At 41.2% G+C, this 15,731-nt stretch overlaps 1 protein-coding gene across 7 annotated transcripts; it reads right to left on the reverse strand.

Annotated features, from left to right (window-relative positions):
• Positions 1–57: 57 nt before the first annotated feature.
• LOC131250941 (3-oxoacyl-[acyl-carrier-protein] synthase, mitochondrial) lies at positions 58–12,722 on the reverse strand. Of its 7 annotated transcripts, none has more exons than XM_058251348.1 (14): positions 12,437–12,722; positions 11,458–11,687; positions 7,487–7,594; positions 7,304–7,375; positions 7,054–7,144; positions 6,185–6,328; positions 5,331–5,433; positions 5,206–5,239; positions 3,566–3,632; positions 3,352–3,428; positions 1,942–2,002; positions 1,720–1,802; positions 1,550–1,621; positions 58–725 (listed from the first exon to the last, which is right to left on the reverse strand). In XM_058251348.1, exons 1-14 carry the CDS (start codon positions 12,552–12,554, stop codon positions 561–563), a joined length of 1,425 nt encoding a protein of 474 aa, XP_058107331.1. In that variant the 5' UTR covers positions 12,555–12,722; the 3' UTR covers positions 58–560. The 7 variants fall into 7 exon arrangements, 6 of the variants coding, with proteins under 6 accessions (XP_058107331.1, XP_058107332.1, XP_058107336.1 ...); XM_058251349.1 differs by having other exon boundaries at positions 5,331–5,411; positions 6,181–6,328; XM_058251353.1 differs by having other exon boundaries at positions 7,487–7,586; positions 12,437–12,574.
• Between the last annotated feature and the right edge of the window lie 3,009 nt (positions 12,723–15,731).

The following is a 15,731-nucleotide window of genomic DNA, read 5'->3' on the forward strand; positions in this document are numbered from 1 at the left end:
TTCAGAGATCCAAACCATTGACATGATGGGCCATTGTAGATGACCAAGCACCAAAAATCACTCAATTTAAAATCTAAACCTTCAATTGATGACCAACGAATAGATGGTTAAGAAAGTAAATACACTGATAGCCTACACTGAGCCGGAAAGGCCAAAGATTAGGCATACACAATAGGATCAACCATATCAACGGAGTGGATAACGACAAAACAGACCCCAACAATGCAGAACTAAAAAGAAAAGAAGAAGAAGAAAAAAAAGAGAGGAGATATTCCCAGATCAAGCACTGCATGATACCTATTTGAAGCTTATCAGTATAGTTTGTAAGCCAAGACAACCACCTACATTTTTCACCCCACAGCAGGCCACCTCAAAAGCCATTGCCAGCCCCACACAGCATCAAATAAACATTATCAGCCATTGATTTTAACTGACCTGAAATTGGAAAATTCAGTAAAAGCCATTCCTTGAAATGGTCAAAGATCACAAAGGCCCGCTTCTAACTACTCTTTTGTCATATTTTTCAAAGCTTGCAGCAACAATCATGTTGCCATCTTGTCTTAAGGGGGACAAGCAAACAGCAGGGATGCATTTGTGCCACCAAAACCAAAAGAATTCGAGAGAGCAGCTCTTATCGGCATCTTCATTGGGGCACTTAGAGGTTTGAAACCGTCATGGAAAATGGGGTCTGGGTTTTCAAGATTCAATGTTGGCGGTGCAATCCCCTGCAAGTAGCACCAAAGAAACCACGGTATGCATGAGCAACATGGTTGCAAAAGCTAGGCACGAAAGATCCAATTGGAAAAGCCATGAATTAGAACGGAATTGCAACCTAATGAAAATGGTGTGAAAAAGTATCAATGATAGAATCCAAAACCATGACTATAAGACTCAAACATGTCTGATGTGACTTGTCCAAGTTGACACGGACTCAGTCAGACCCGATCCAATTCAGTGCCGCAAGTCACAAATCAACTTGGCGACAAATGGGTCAGGTCAAGTCGCCCGTTATTTTAACCATGATCCCAACAGATAGACCACAATGTACACTTGCCCTGGTATTATGCATGTTGAGGTTGGCATCCCATCCATTTGCTACCCCATGGGCCAGCATGGTGGAGAGATGTGAGATCCAATCTATCCATTAGATGGATACCACCATCTGGATGCCCTGAGCCAAAAATCATGCTAGTACATTCAGCAGGCGGACCACAATTTACAAAACAAATGGATAGCAGGAAAGAAAAAATTAGCCAAGTTTTTATAAATTGTTTGCTTGTTTCTAACATTGTGACCCATGTGGCCATGACATTTAAACGGGCAGACCCACCTGATAGATGGCTTGGATCTTGCATCCATGTCCCAAGCTGGCACACGTGGTGGCATGTGCATGCGATGCCTTATGCATGCACGTGGGCTAAGCAAATCTCTACTTGGAACCATCATTAATTTTCTTCATTTGATAAAATGAATTTTGCAATTCGATTCAGTTGCACATCCAAACACAGCTTTATTTTTTAGGATGATAGCGCCAAGGAAATATACATACATGGTGTATAGCTAAGACCGCAAAGATTGCTTCTACTGCCCCAGCTGCCCCAAGTAGATGACCAGTAGCACCCTACAAATCATATCAGTTTAAGATCACATGATAGAGGGCCAAAATAAAAATACTGATAGGAATGAGGCACGCCCATATATGAGTATCACAGCGTCTACCTTGGTAGAGGAGAGGGCTAAAGTGCCCGATGTTGCATGGTCTGAAAACATGGATTCTATCGCACTGGCTTCTATGGCATCACCTGCACAAGGGAGAGAATTCATTCAATCGGGTAAGCACCTAGACCATTGCTCTAGACTTGCATGCCATCAATTGTACTTGAGCCAACCTCAACTTTCACCTTGTTATATTATAGAACTTGAATGGATATGGTGATTTACCCAAAGGTGTAGACGTAGCATGGGCATTTACGTAGTCCACTTGATTTGGATGAATCCCAGACTGCGATACGAAGAAAAGATAGTTTGATTAGTAAACCAACACCAATTCATGCATGCTACGGAAGGAATCATCTGATCCACAAATTCCCCATGCCTGAGTCTGTGGTTCATGATCCAGATTCCAGACCTTTAATCAGGTGGGCCCCACCATGGATAGCTCATGCTGCACAAAAGATCTCCATGACCGAATGACCCTAACCTTCAATTACTGGCACGCAGATAACAGTTAAGAATAACATGACAACTGTCATATTCAACCTGAGAAGATTTGGGGCATGGTCTACCCAAAGTAGGTCCTCACAGCCAATGGTCTGGGTCACCAAAACCATGGGACCCGCTCATAAAGACTTGAGGCCCAACGAGCATAGGTAATATGCAGATGCTTGGGTCAAGGATCATACCATATGCGTATTTCCATGCTTCTACCACATTAACGTTTTGTAATAGCAGTGAAGTACTTGCTTTCATTCTTTCAATGAATACCTTTCCACATCAGGGTGTCCAGGTCAAATAATATGCTTGAAGGTCTGATTGGTTGTGAGAGATAATAATATGGTAGTAGGAACATATGCAAACACGGTTCCTTTGTCCTTTAGCAATGAGACCACAACATTAAAAAGATTCTGAAAAAGTGACTTTTTTTTCTCATTGACAATTTGTCGGTTTCACAGCTGAAGGACAATGGAATCGTTGACATGGATGTAATTATCAATGTTCCTACTACCACATTATTTTTTTCTTACAACCAAACAGGCATTCAAGCTATGATAAGGATTGGGTGAAATTTAAATAGTTAAGAGTCACATAAGACTCAATGCAGTAAGCAACATCTCATGTGCATTTATCTTATTGAGGAAATTAGGGTTGGTAATGGGCCAGTCGAAGGCCTGAGCTGGAAAAATCAGCCCAGCCAAGAATTGATAAAAATACCTATTTCCCACTTTAATTTTCCTAATCTATCCATCAATCAAGTGAATACAGATTTTAGAGGAATGAAACCAATGGTTTACATTCAAGATAGACGGTTTGCCTAACCCAGGATTAGAATGGCATATTTGTAGGATATAACATATGTACATATAAAGTCGGTTCAGGCCTGGTGGGGCTAAAATGACTCGAGCCCAATAACGGCCCCAAAATTGATTGGCCCATTCATGTAAGGCCCACACTCGGCCACAGGCCAGGCTGGTAGGTCGAAGCCCAGCCCAAAGCCAAGCCAGCAAGCTACCCGACCCATTGCCACCCTTAGGTAAAATGTCATATAAAAGATCTATTGATCTTTTACAACCGTAACAGTCTAACAGATGCTAATGCAAGGGCAACCCATGTAAAGAAACTTGTTAGGCATACCTGCCCAAGTGCGCGCGTCATGGCCAAAATAGCACCTCTCCCATCAGTGTGTGGCTGAGTTATGTGATGTGCATCACCTAACAGAATAACAGCATCTTGTTCATAGATCAATCCAAGGAAATACATCACGAGTACAGCTATATTCATATATAAAAAAGAATTTTTTTTTATAAAAAAAGAAGAAGAAGAAGAAGAAGAAGAGGAGGAGGAAGACCTGACATCCCATAGCCTCGAACCTCGGCATAAATTTTTGCTCCTCGATCCCGTGCATGTTCAAGTTCCTAGATTTTACAAGAAGACTAAATTATGAGAGCTTAAAGCATGAATTACACAGGCTACAAATACATATTAAAAAAAAACAAAAAAAAAACAAAAGCAAATTGAAACAGCACGTAGTTACAAGCAAGCTACACCTGTCAATGACGTGAGATAAAATTGGAAGAAACAAGAATTCTTAACTAAATTATAAACATGTCACCATCATAGCCAGAAGAAAGAGAATAAATGACCTACACCTTGTTGATTGTGCTTCTCAATACTAAGCTTTGGATCTTGTAGTTTCTTCTAGCATTTCCAACACAATGGGGAAACTTTGTATTCTATAGTCTAATTCAATGAGTCAGTTCTCTCAACTTCTAAAATGGGAAAAAAATGAATTCCTTTAGGGATCATTTGGAGGTCACCAAAAACCACTGCAACTCATTCCCAACTGACATGTGTGACAGATGTGTCAGTGCCATTAAGTCAATCAATGGTTCAGATTTATCTCACCATTGTAAAGTCCACCTGAAGAATGGATGGGTCTGACTTTTTAACAAGGGATGGGCACACAACGGTGCATCTAGTGGACAGTGTGGATCCCACACACATGCCATGCATTGGCACGTGCGCTGGCTGGTGGAAAACCACCTCCCCAAACCATTTTTGCGGAGAAGAACAGAGATCTATTCTCCCAGACAATGTCACACAGGCAGAAAGAAAAAAATAAATCTATATATATATATATATATATATATATATATATATATATAACCTTCTTAAGCCACCTGGTCAACCCACTGAGTCTCGCTTTGGAAGTTGACCTGACTCAATGACCGATGAAGTCCCAAGTTGAGTCATGGTTTGCAAACTATGCTTAGAACTACAAAGCTAGCGCATCACCTACCCCTGAAACAGTCAAGTACAGTCTATGCATAAAACATATAACCCCAACTAGACTTCTAATGCCATAGATGATGCATGCCAAGGATCTGTTTGATAGCGAATTTCGACCGTAATGAATTGTAAAAGTACAATGATTACAAATTGCAATTCCAGTTTCCCAATCAACAGGTAATTTGACTGATATTTACCGTGTTTGGATAGGCATGGTAAAAGTGCAATGATGATACTTTTACATTACTGAGATGTCAAATCAACGGGAAAAATATATTGATTCCTGTGTTTGGATAGGAAATTACTACTGCAATGTATTGTAAATTTGTAATGCTTACAAATTCTTATACTTGTCTCCTATTACATCTACATTTGACCACCCAGTTACGTGTCAAATTATGTGTTTAAACAAACTCCATAAAATTGTAATGATGGTGCTTTTACGTTACAATACCGTCGTGATTCACTATCCAAACAGGCCCAAAAGGATTCCATGAAATAACATTAGAGGAACATACGCTGCTGACTTACTATGGAGTCAAATAGCATTCATCTATTTATCCTAGGGTCTGACAGGTATCTAAGTTACAAATGGATTTAAGATTTTCCAAATAAGATTTAAACATGCGCAGATATATAATAAAATTGTGCATGTTTAAAGGGAGAATGCATGGCTTACTGGACCGAATTTTTACTCACCTCCAATACCATAATACCAGAACCTTCGCCTATCCTGTAATTTTTATGTGTTAGATGGGAAATGGGTCCACCAAAAACTAATGGTAGATACAAAAGTGAAAGAGAGATGAGAAGCGATGGCTTACACAAATCCATCTCGATCACAGTCAAATGGTCGAGAAGATTCCTTTGGGAGAGAATTATACTTCGTAGTCAATGCCCTTGACCTACACAAACACAGAGTTATGCCTAATTGAGAAGTTAATGCCGTCAATTAGTTGTAAAAACAAATCAAATCATTACAGAGTAAGGATATATGCAAATACACAAAAATAAATAAATAAATAAAGAGCGTTGTTTTGCATGTAGTGTCACGTTGATTGTGAAAACTAAGCTCTTGATGCATGAAAAGAAAGTGCCCATAGCATGGTTTGAAGGATTAAGCAAAGACCTAGCACAGTATTTCTGATTCCAAAAGCATCATCATCTAAGCCTTATCCCAACTAATTGGGGTCCACTACATGAATCCTTTTCCCACCAATCCATTATCAAAGGGCCATAACTTCAGTTAAACCATAGGACATCAAGTCTTTTGTTAGTACCTCCACCTACGTCCTCTCGGGCCTTCCCCTTGTCCTTTTAGAGCCTTCAACTTGTACCATCTCACTCCTGACCAGTGTAGTTCTTGGTCTCCATGGCACATGACCAAAGCATCTAAGTCTACTTTCCCTTGTCTTATTAACTATTGCTGTTAATCTCTAATGCATTCATTTCTAATTATATTCTTCCTTGCCTTGCCGCTGTGTATTAGAGATCAAGATTCTTACTACATAATTACTGTTAACTAAAATGAGATGAACTCATTTTTAGGTGTCTATCGAACCGGGCCTCAATCTTTATTTAAATATTTTGATAGGAATGGGATGAGGAAACGATTACAAATTTACATAGGATCGTGAAAAGGTGCATAGTTCAAACTGCTGGTCATTTTGTTACCTACAAAATCCCGCTATAGAAAGAGCATCAATGCTGGACTCTGTTCCTCCAGCTACCATGACATCTGAATCTCCAAATTGAATCATCCTTGCAGCATCCCCGATTGAATGAGCACCAGTAGCACAAGCTGTTACTGCAGCATGGTTTGGTCCCTAAATTCAAAAGTGAGAGTTTGTACCAATTCTTGCATTTCAACAAGATAATTAATGAGACCATATCAACCATCAGGGAAGAATGCTTCTTGCAACCACACATCTGCAAGGGCTAAACATGAGCACCCCAATAGCATATGTTTGCAAGGTACAGGCAATCTCGACAGAGGTGGTCCCTTGTGAATGTGCCCAGCCCAGAATCAGGACGCCCACTCATCAGGTGCACAACAAATTACACGTGTGATCCTATAGGTAAGCAGACCTGACTGATTTTTTGGGATAGGATAGCTTTCAGTATGGACGCAAGGGACGAACACCCCAGATCAAGCAAACATGTGCCAGCTTGGCATATCCAAGATGCTTGTGTTTGGCATTTACAAGTGCACAGCTGCAGGTAGCACTCCTTATTACTCGGATTATAGAAGAAAAGAATGACAAAATAATTAAGGCCTAATCTGGAAATCTGATAAAAAGAGCATTCCACTCTATCTGGATGCCAACAAATGGTGCCAGAACTTCCTGCACATTCAGGAAAGGGCCATCCAGCCTCAGGATATGTGCTTGCATTTTTCCATCAAACTGGCTTGAAATAGTGAGTGAAATGCTGCTCATGGCCAAATTTCACTCAACTGCCAATTACTACCACAAAGATTGTTCGCAATGCAAAATAGTACCATCCAAACACGCGCTAACATTAAGTATATTCTAGAGTGTAAATCAGGCACCTTGAATCCATATTTCATGCTCACGTGACCTGCTGCCATGTTGATCAAGATTCGCGGTATGAAAAAGGGACTAAGTCGACGTAAGCGCTGTATTGAAAAAGTAGATAACAATCACATTACATTGTTGCCACAGCCATGCTATATGCCTGTAAGTAAGACCATGAATAATGACGAATCATTTTAGGAAGAAAGGGATGCTGCCATATAAAATGTTATGTCATGCAGAAAATTATTTAAAACACAAACCTTCTCGCAAATCATTTGTGCCGCATCCAAAATGTCACTAATGCTACCAGTGCCTCCGCCAATAGAAACACCCTAGTGGATCACACAATCTTCTACACTTTTAGACAGGAAGAAATAACTAGGGGTGGCAACTGAGATCTGAAAAAGTAAGCACTTACGCAAGTTAGCAGAGCAGCTTCTTACCGTCCTCTCCTTCTTCTCCAAATCACTTGGCATCCAGTTTGCATCTCTAAGCGCTTCCTCGCTTGAACATAGTGCATAGGCTATAAACCTTGCAATGGATCTATGGTCCTGAGCAAGATTTAAGTCATTTGAAGGAACGCCCATATAGTTAAACATACAAAACAAAGGGGAAGGAAAGCACTAGTTAAGCCCTCTCTTTTTCCAACAAAAACAGGGGGAAAAAGTGCATGTGTCAAAAAGAAAAGTGTAAATACCATCCTTCAAACAAAAAAGAAAAGAAAAAAGAAAAAGAAAGTGTAAATACCCCACCTATGAAGGGTTCTTGGGCTAATTAAGTTAAAGTCACCCATGTCCAGGGATAAGACCATAAAAATAAGGCCTTGGGAAAATTTTTCCGCATCCAAAGCCAGTTTCTGGACCAACTTGGGGTCCTAATTTCTCAGGTTCCTGATGTCCAAATCTTATGGTCCATGGTCCATTTTTGAAGCCCATCAAATTACCTTTCCAATGAGCCCAATTTCAACTCAATCCAATCATCGGCATGATGCTATGGTTGAAATGGCAGCCAGCACACAAGAATGATTGACAATTGCATAACCAAAATTTGACCTAACTTGTGGACCCTGCACCTCCTTAACTCCTAGGAATTTTTCCCTCAAACCAGAACCATTAGTTAGCCCATCAAGTTCCCTTTCCAATGAGCTATGGATCGCCCAAATCCGACACCCAAGCACCAAGTTGCCATTTTGTCCTTGCTCGAAAATCCAAAACCCAATTTCCATTTTCCTTTGACCCTTTGACCAACTTTTACCAAAATACGCTTAAAAACCTTAGTTTGCCCCTAGGCTACCATCGTTTTACAAAACTACCCTCGACAACTAACTTGGTTAGTGAAATCCCAAGACTACCATTTCCCAAGCCATGAGATGCTTCTGAGTGTCTCAATCCTAACCACTCATTCCCAAGCCTCTCTAGAAACCTATTTGAAAGTTCCCTAAACACAGTTGCCCCTCAATTCTCTATAGTTGAGACCCAATTAAACTCCAAGATCTTGCCACTTGTCAATCATCCATAACTAGACTGCCCCCTACAGCACCCTCCACCTTCCTTCAAATTGCAACAATGCCACCCTCTCCTCTATAAATAGAGCCTTCTTGCTATAAGAGAGGGACCTTGCCTCAATCCTAAGACCTAAAGACTCTCTAGGAGTTCCTACTCTTTCCTCTAACAATACTTACACAAAATTCTATAAAAGAGAAAATACCATGGAGAGAGCAAGGGAAGATGGGTTGGGGTTCAAGAACTAGTGAAGATCTTCTTTCTAGGGGATAAGGAGTACAATTCCATTCTTAGCAGTGGTGAGCGATGGCTTTAGTAAGCTCTTTAGGAGAAGTATTCCCTTGTTCTTCTACTTCTCTCAATTCCCTTGAAGATCAAGTTACAAGAAAAGACCGACCTTCACAAACAAAGTCTACCTCACCAAGGAGTTGCAATCCAAGTTCAAGATAGATCCAAGCCAAGTTTAAGTGAGCAAACACCTCAAGAGAAGGCACCGAGGGACCAATTCCCAAAACTCCCTTCTTCTCTAACTTCTCTCTCCAACATTCTCATTTTATCCTCACTTTGCTTACTTTTGGGGACTCAGTCAACTATTGTATAGGGGCAAACTACTCCCTTCGTAATAACCTCCACCACACTCCGGTTCTCATTACATCCTTTTTTGAGCTTCTTCACATTCTTCTTTGACACATACTGTAGAGAGAGAGTGTATTTGAATTTTGACCCCCAAAAGGAATTGGGGTTTTATATTCTCACGAAATTCATTTTCTGAATATCCTTATTCCCCTACATCTGAAGTTGCCATATCTTGTTCTCATCATGCTATACTCGTGAGAAGGAAAAGTGGTCGGTTAATGCTTTCAGAGGAAATGGAACAACGTCCAAGCTGTGACAAAACTACAACAGCAACCTGCTTATAAAAGGCAGTGATTTACCATCCCAGTCTAACAGATAGTTTGTAAATCACATATTACTTCTAGTGCGACTGTGGTGATAGCTGATCACCATAAGTGAATTTCTCATCTCGAGAATTCACTACTGGATTATTGATTTTGGGGCCGTTGATCGTAGGAATTGTAAGATCATAGATTTTTTATTTTTTTTTTCCATGTTCTAATGAAAGGTGTGGTATAATTGTTAATGGTTCATACCTCCCATTACTAATAAACAAACAAGCAAAGTTTATCCTCCATCTTTACCTTCTGCAAATCTTAATGTTGTGAGTAGTTAATCTAAAAAATTGAACTGTAATGTGGCATTCATTCCTATTATGGCTGCAAGCCAACCCATCTTAACATAGTAAGTAGTTTATCTAAAAAGTTGCACTGTAATGTGACGTTCACTCCTATTATGGCAGCAACCCAACCCAAGTTCAGATTCAGTTTGGATCGGGTTGTCAGGGTCCTCAGTCAGGTTAGGGTTGGAAAACTCCAACTTACTTTGAAATCAGTTTCGTTTTGGGTCAAGAAAATTTGAGTCGGCTTAGGTCAGGTTGGAAATAATCACACATATATGGGTCGGGTTGGGTTCGGCTGGGTCGGATTGAGTCAATCGAGGGTTGAGTATAGAGTAATTCAGGTTGGGAACCTTGGGTTGGAATTTGTGTCAGGTCAGGTTGTTGGTTGGGTCCCCTTGAGGTCAGGTCAGGTCACGCTCAGGTTGACCTCAACCCAAACCAAGCTGCCCGAGTTTCAAGATCCAGCAATGAGGAAAATTGAGTGGGGGGAGTCATGAAATTGATGGATTGCATATCTCATGGTGTCAATGGATCCTCAAAAGTATCTCCACCTACACACTTTAACAATAAAAACCAAATCAGGCCATGGAATGCTCATCTTGATCATGCTTTATTGTCTAGCTTATATTTGTCAGTTTCAAGTCTGTGTTAGTAAATAATATGCCAGATTACAATATGAAATGTGTCAGTTATCTAAACATTGTGGAACTTCTTATCCTTCCGATATAAATAGCAAGAGTTCTTTGTTTCCCCTTCTCCATTTGTCATTATGATAAATGGGGGCCAGTGCACATTGCTTCTTATTGTAGGCTTCACTTTTTTTGTTTCTTTCATGATGATTATTCCAGTGTGATTTGGATCTATCTAATGAAATCTAAAGGTGAAGTTGCTCCCTTCACAAACTCCCTTCTTCCTTTTTTTGACATCCTATTCTCTCAAAAAACCCCCATCTTTGGGCTATGCTCATTGTTGGACACATATTTCTTCTTGTTCTTCTTTTCCTCTTTTTTCAGTGGGGGGTTGGGGACCCCTTGTGGGGCCCACCCACACATGGCAGCAGCAAGGGCTGCCAGCCCTCCACCACCACCCACCAACTCTCTCCCTATCCCTTCTCTCATTTGGAGACTGAGAGAGAGGTGTGGTGGCATGTGTGCGGTAGGAGAGGAGAGAGAGAGAGAGAGAGAGAGAGAGAGAGAGAGAGAGAGAGATGTGGTGCATGCGCGTGTAGCAAAGAAGAAAGTAATAGAAAGATAGGCGTGATGCTTGATCGAAATTGCATCGCTACCCATTTTTCAAGTAGGTGAATCGGCTCGTCTTCTCATTCTCATTGTGTGCTTTACTTGAGTGGGACACCAATTTCCATGTTCCGGCTCCCCAATTCGATCGTAGTGTAATCACATCACTCGATCCATAATAACCTAAAGTATAATGTGCCACGTTGTCCACATGCACTCAACATTCCATCAACAAGACATCCCACAATTTGAACGGTTTAGATTCCTATACGGGCATTTAATGTGTAGAATTGATAACTCATTATCATTTAAACAAAACAAAGGCGAATGGAGAATTTGGTCTACCCACCAACCCATTGCTCGAGCTTCAATCAATGGCTTCTATCATACAAAACAGAAAACATCCAACTGCCAATCAGTTACTGGGTACTGTTAAATACCTTAGACCGTAGCCATATTTCCTCATTGAATTCACCCTCATCGGTTCCAGAAGGCACAATGGCCGCAACTTTGGACACCAGCTGCTCGAACGTATGCAGCGTAGTCTCCTTGTCGAAACCTTCCATCTTAAGATCTCCCGGGGTAAGCGCGCGGATTCCACATCTGCCATCAATTAATCGCCTCCATGTGGTCTCTACTCCACAGCCAAGCGGCGTAACCATTCCCAAACCTTCAAATAGCAAACAATTCTAGCCAAAATTAAAATGAAAAAGATCATGTGCGGTGCGCCACAACCATTCGACATAATTCACTGCATTGTAGCAAGCAATCCACCATAAACAGGGCATGCGCACGTCAATATAGACTGTCCAAATTGCAGACCATGTAGATCATGCTAATTCGACAATCTTAGGGGCCATTTGGATGTTTGAAAGTGACTTTCCCTTGAAAGTCACTTACATGCCGCCTTTTTGGATATAAGCTATAAATCACTTACAATTAAGTTGTTTTTGTGTAAGTTGTAAGTGAGTTACAGATAAGTAGATGTGTAGGTTGGAGTAGAGAATCGTTCCAAAATGTTATAATCGCACAAGAAAGCTTCACACAAAATATGCCATTTTGTTAAGCCCATCTAGATAAATATTTGAACTGATTCTCAGGCTAAACCAATCATCAGGTAGGCCCACAGATTCAAAATACTTGTAGTGTGAAGCAGTAACTTAATATAAGCATCAAGGAAACTAAAAAATATTAATAATAAATCCAACAGACACTCTACGATCTGATTTTGGACCACTTAACTGTGGCATTACAACATAAACATAATGGAAATTGTACTCAATCTTCGCCTATGCTTTATCGGCAATGGGACCCACGAATTGGATAGCCTGGATTGGCGAATATGTACTCATTGCATACAGTGGATGAGCTGCTTCAATTCAGTAATTTGTGGCAAACGCACATGTTAAATGAAATTACCGGTGACGACAACTCTTCGTTGGAGGATAGCTGGAGGTGGATCGAATGACAGGGATGGAGATGAAAAGCAACGGCTAATCTGGAAACGATGGCGGAATAATCGACGGTGGTGATTCATCACCACGGCTTGAGGAGATTGGACGGTGGTAAATTTCTTTTGGGGGGAGTGGGTGGAAGGAGGAAATGGCGAGATTGAGAAAGAATTAGATTTTTGAAGGGGCGAGGAGGTTTTCTGAGGAGGAAGAAGGAGAGAAGCAGAAAGAAAACCCTAGAAATGAGTGCGGGAGGGACGAAATCGGATTGCATACTGAGTTAGTCAGTACGCTCTCATCTTGCGGAGTAAACTCTGTTAGGGCTCACCGTGAATGCATGTTGTTTATCCACACCATCCATTTGTTTTTCCATATCATTTTAGAGGTTCAACTTAAAATTAATCCATATATAAAGCTTAAGTGGACCGTACAATAGGAAAAAGTGAAAGTATTAATTTTCACTGTTGAAAACTTTCTAAGGCCCCAGTTACGTTTATTTGTCATCCAACCTGTTCATAAGATCAGACAAACATGAATGAAGGGAAAACATAAATATCAGCTTGATTGCTCCTTCCAATCCCATCCAATACAATCTAATCCCATCCAGCGTGCCCGTTCAAACACACCCTTGAGGTTTGGATATGCTCCATTTTAGGGTTAAAGCCCTAAAATTATGTGGTAAAAGAGATGGACGGAGTGGATACAATGCATGAATGACAATGGGGTCCACAGAGTTTACTCATTACACTTAGTGTACTGAGTTACTCAGTACGTAATCCGCTTCCGGTTGGGGTTAACTGCCGCGAGTTTCCTGAGTTCCTGTGAGGAAACGGATTGGGTACTCCCCCTGACTCCAGCTCCAGCCCCGTGGCTGGTGGTCAGTGCTCTGTGGGCCCCATCATGATGTATGTGTTTCATCCACTCCGTTCATCCATTTTTAAAGGTCATTTTATGGATTTATACCAAAAATTAGAGGTATATAAATCTCAGGTAGACCACACCACATGAAAACAATAGTGATTGGATATCCAATATGTTGATTAGGTCATACAGGCCGAGATGAAGGTAAAAAACAAAAATCAGCTTGATCCAAAACTTTTATAGCCCCAGAATGTTTTTTAATGGTCGACGCTCATTCAACACTGTTTTCATGTAATGTAGTCCACTTGAGATTGAGATATATACATTTTACGTCTCATATCCTAAAATTATCCGTAAAAATAGATGGACAGGATGGATGAAACACATACATCATGGTGGGGCCCACAGAGCACCTACCATCAGCCATTGGCTGGTGTCAGGGGGAGTAGCCAATCCGTTTCCTTCCTGTGATGCAATGTGGGGCCCACCGAGATGTCCGGGTTGAAATCCACCCTTCATCAGTTATGCCAGCTCGTATTAGTACGAGATCACAAAAATGATCCAGATTAAAGTCTGGAATGGGCCACACCATAAGAAACAGTGGCGATCCACCGTTGAAATCTCCTTCGAGCCCACACAAGTTTTGGATTAGGATGATAGCCGTGTTTTCCATTTGTCCTGCTGGGAATCACCTTATCAACGGCTTAGATGGCATGAAAACACCACGGTGAGTTCACGGAATGTTTCAACTGTGGTGGGGCCCACTTGAGTATTGGATATGCTTATTTGGCCTCTTAATCCTAACATGAGCTGGAGAAATTGATGGACGGATTGGATTTCACAGAGATTTGGGTTAAAGGTGCAACAGGACACTGTGCGTCTGGGCTTGTACGGTGGTTCTCCAAGAAAGCAGATTGCCAGTTGAACCTGTGGCCACAGGATATCCTTGTGACACGACGTGGGGTCACCATCATGTATTTGCTTCATCCACGCCGTTCATCCATTTTTCCAGCTCATTGTAGGGCATGAGTTGAAAAATAATGCATATACAAAGTGGGCCATACTACTGAAGAAACGGGGATTAAATGCTTACCGTTGAAAACTTCTTTTATTTGCCGTAAAGTCACGCACACCCGAACGAAAGCAAAACTCAAATATAAGCTTGATCCAAAACATCTTACTCTCCAAAAAGTTTGCAACGGTGGGTATTCATTTCCTAAAATGAGCTGTAAATTTTGGATGGATTGGATTGACAAAACATATACATCATGGTAGCTCCACAGAGCTTGGGCCACGTCATGAATCTGCTTCCACTCTCGAACTGAATATGTGGCATAGTTGCATATATTGGGTATAGTCAAATCAAATTAAATCATTCAGATTATTTTTTTCAATTTAGATGTGTCATTTGATTATTGGATGGGTGGACACATATTGGTCGGCTGAAAATGAAAACCACCCAACAGTCATGTCTCAACAAACAAGTGTCCACGGGTTAGATTTTAGGGGCCTGTTGGGTCGGTGGGATTAAATGGTATGGAATTTGTCATAGGAAAAGTAGGCCCATCAATGATGAAAGTTCATGTCGAAACTTATGCATACTCCCCTAGGTCGGACACGACACACTTTCCCACGTCGGACACGATACTGATTTTGATCTCATACTCAAAATCTGAGCAAGAAGTAAAATCGACCTCAGCATCTCGTCACTAGATTGGAACACCTATTGACCTGCCCAAACACCTGTAAGAGCACAACCTCCATCGATTCCAAGATCCTCAGAGTTTGTCAAGGACATTCTGTCCTGCTGCTCGACTAAGGAGACAGGTTAGTATAGCCAAGGTCGAAATGACACAAGTCCTCAAGACCCAGGTCGGCACAACCCAAGTTGGTGTGGCCTAGGTCGGCATAGCTTAAAACGACATGTCACTCCCAGGTCAGGTCGGATGAGGCCACTTCGGCCTCCCATTGCACGTCTCCGATGGTCTCAGATAATCAGATCTCACCAAAGAAAGATCCGTCCGAGGTATTATCCAAGGATCTCGAAGGATATCTGTGACACGCTCGAACCCCGAGATCTTTGCCAAGGATCTCGGAAGATCCTCCTACTAATCCAGGATCTAAATCCGCCTCTGATACAAACCTACTAAATAGGGATATTCCCTCTATGCCTCCGCCTCTTCTAAAGATATAAATAAGGCACCTCTAATTGTGAAAGGTACGCACTATCTTTAGCCCTAAAACTTCAAAACTCGACTAAACCCAAATCTTTTTCCTGACTGAGGCATCGGAGGGTCCCTTGCTCTAGTGAAGGTCTTTCTTGTCCGTCCCATATGTAGGTAAATAGGTTCAGAAAAGGGTTAACTAGATTTCTGCATCAACAGAATTGTATTAGATGGGAT

Source organism: Magnolia sinica, chromosome 7 (assembly GCF_029962835.1).
Source record: "Magnolia sinica isolate HGM2019 chromosome 7, MsV1, whole genome shotgun sequence".
NCBI lineage: Eukaryota > Viridiplantae > Streptophyta > Magnoliopsida > Magnoliales > Magnoliaceae > Magnolia > Magnolia sinica.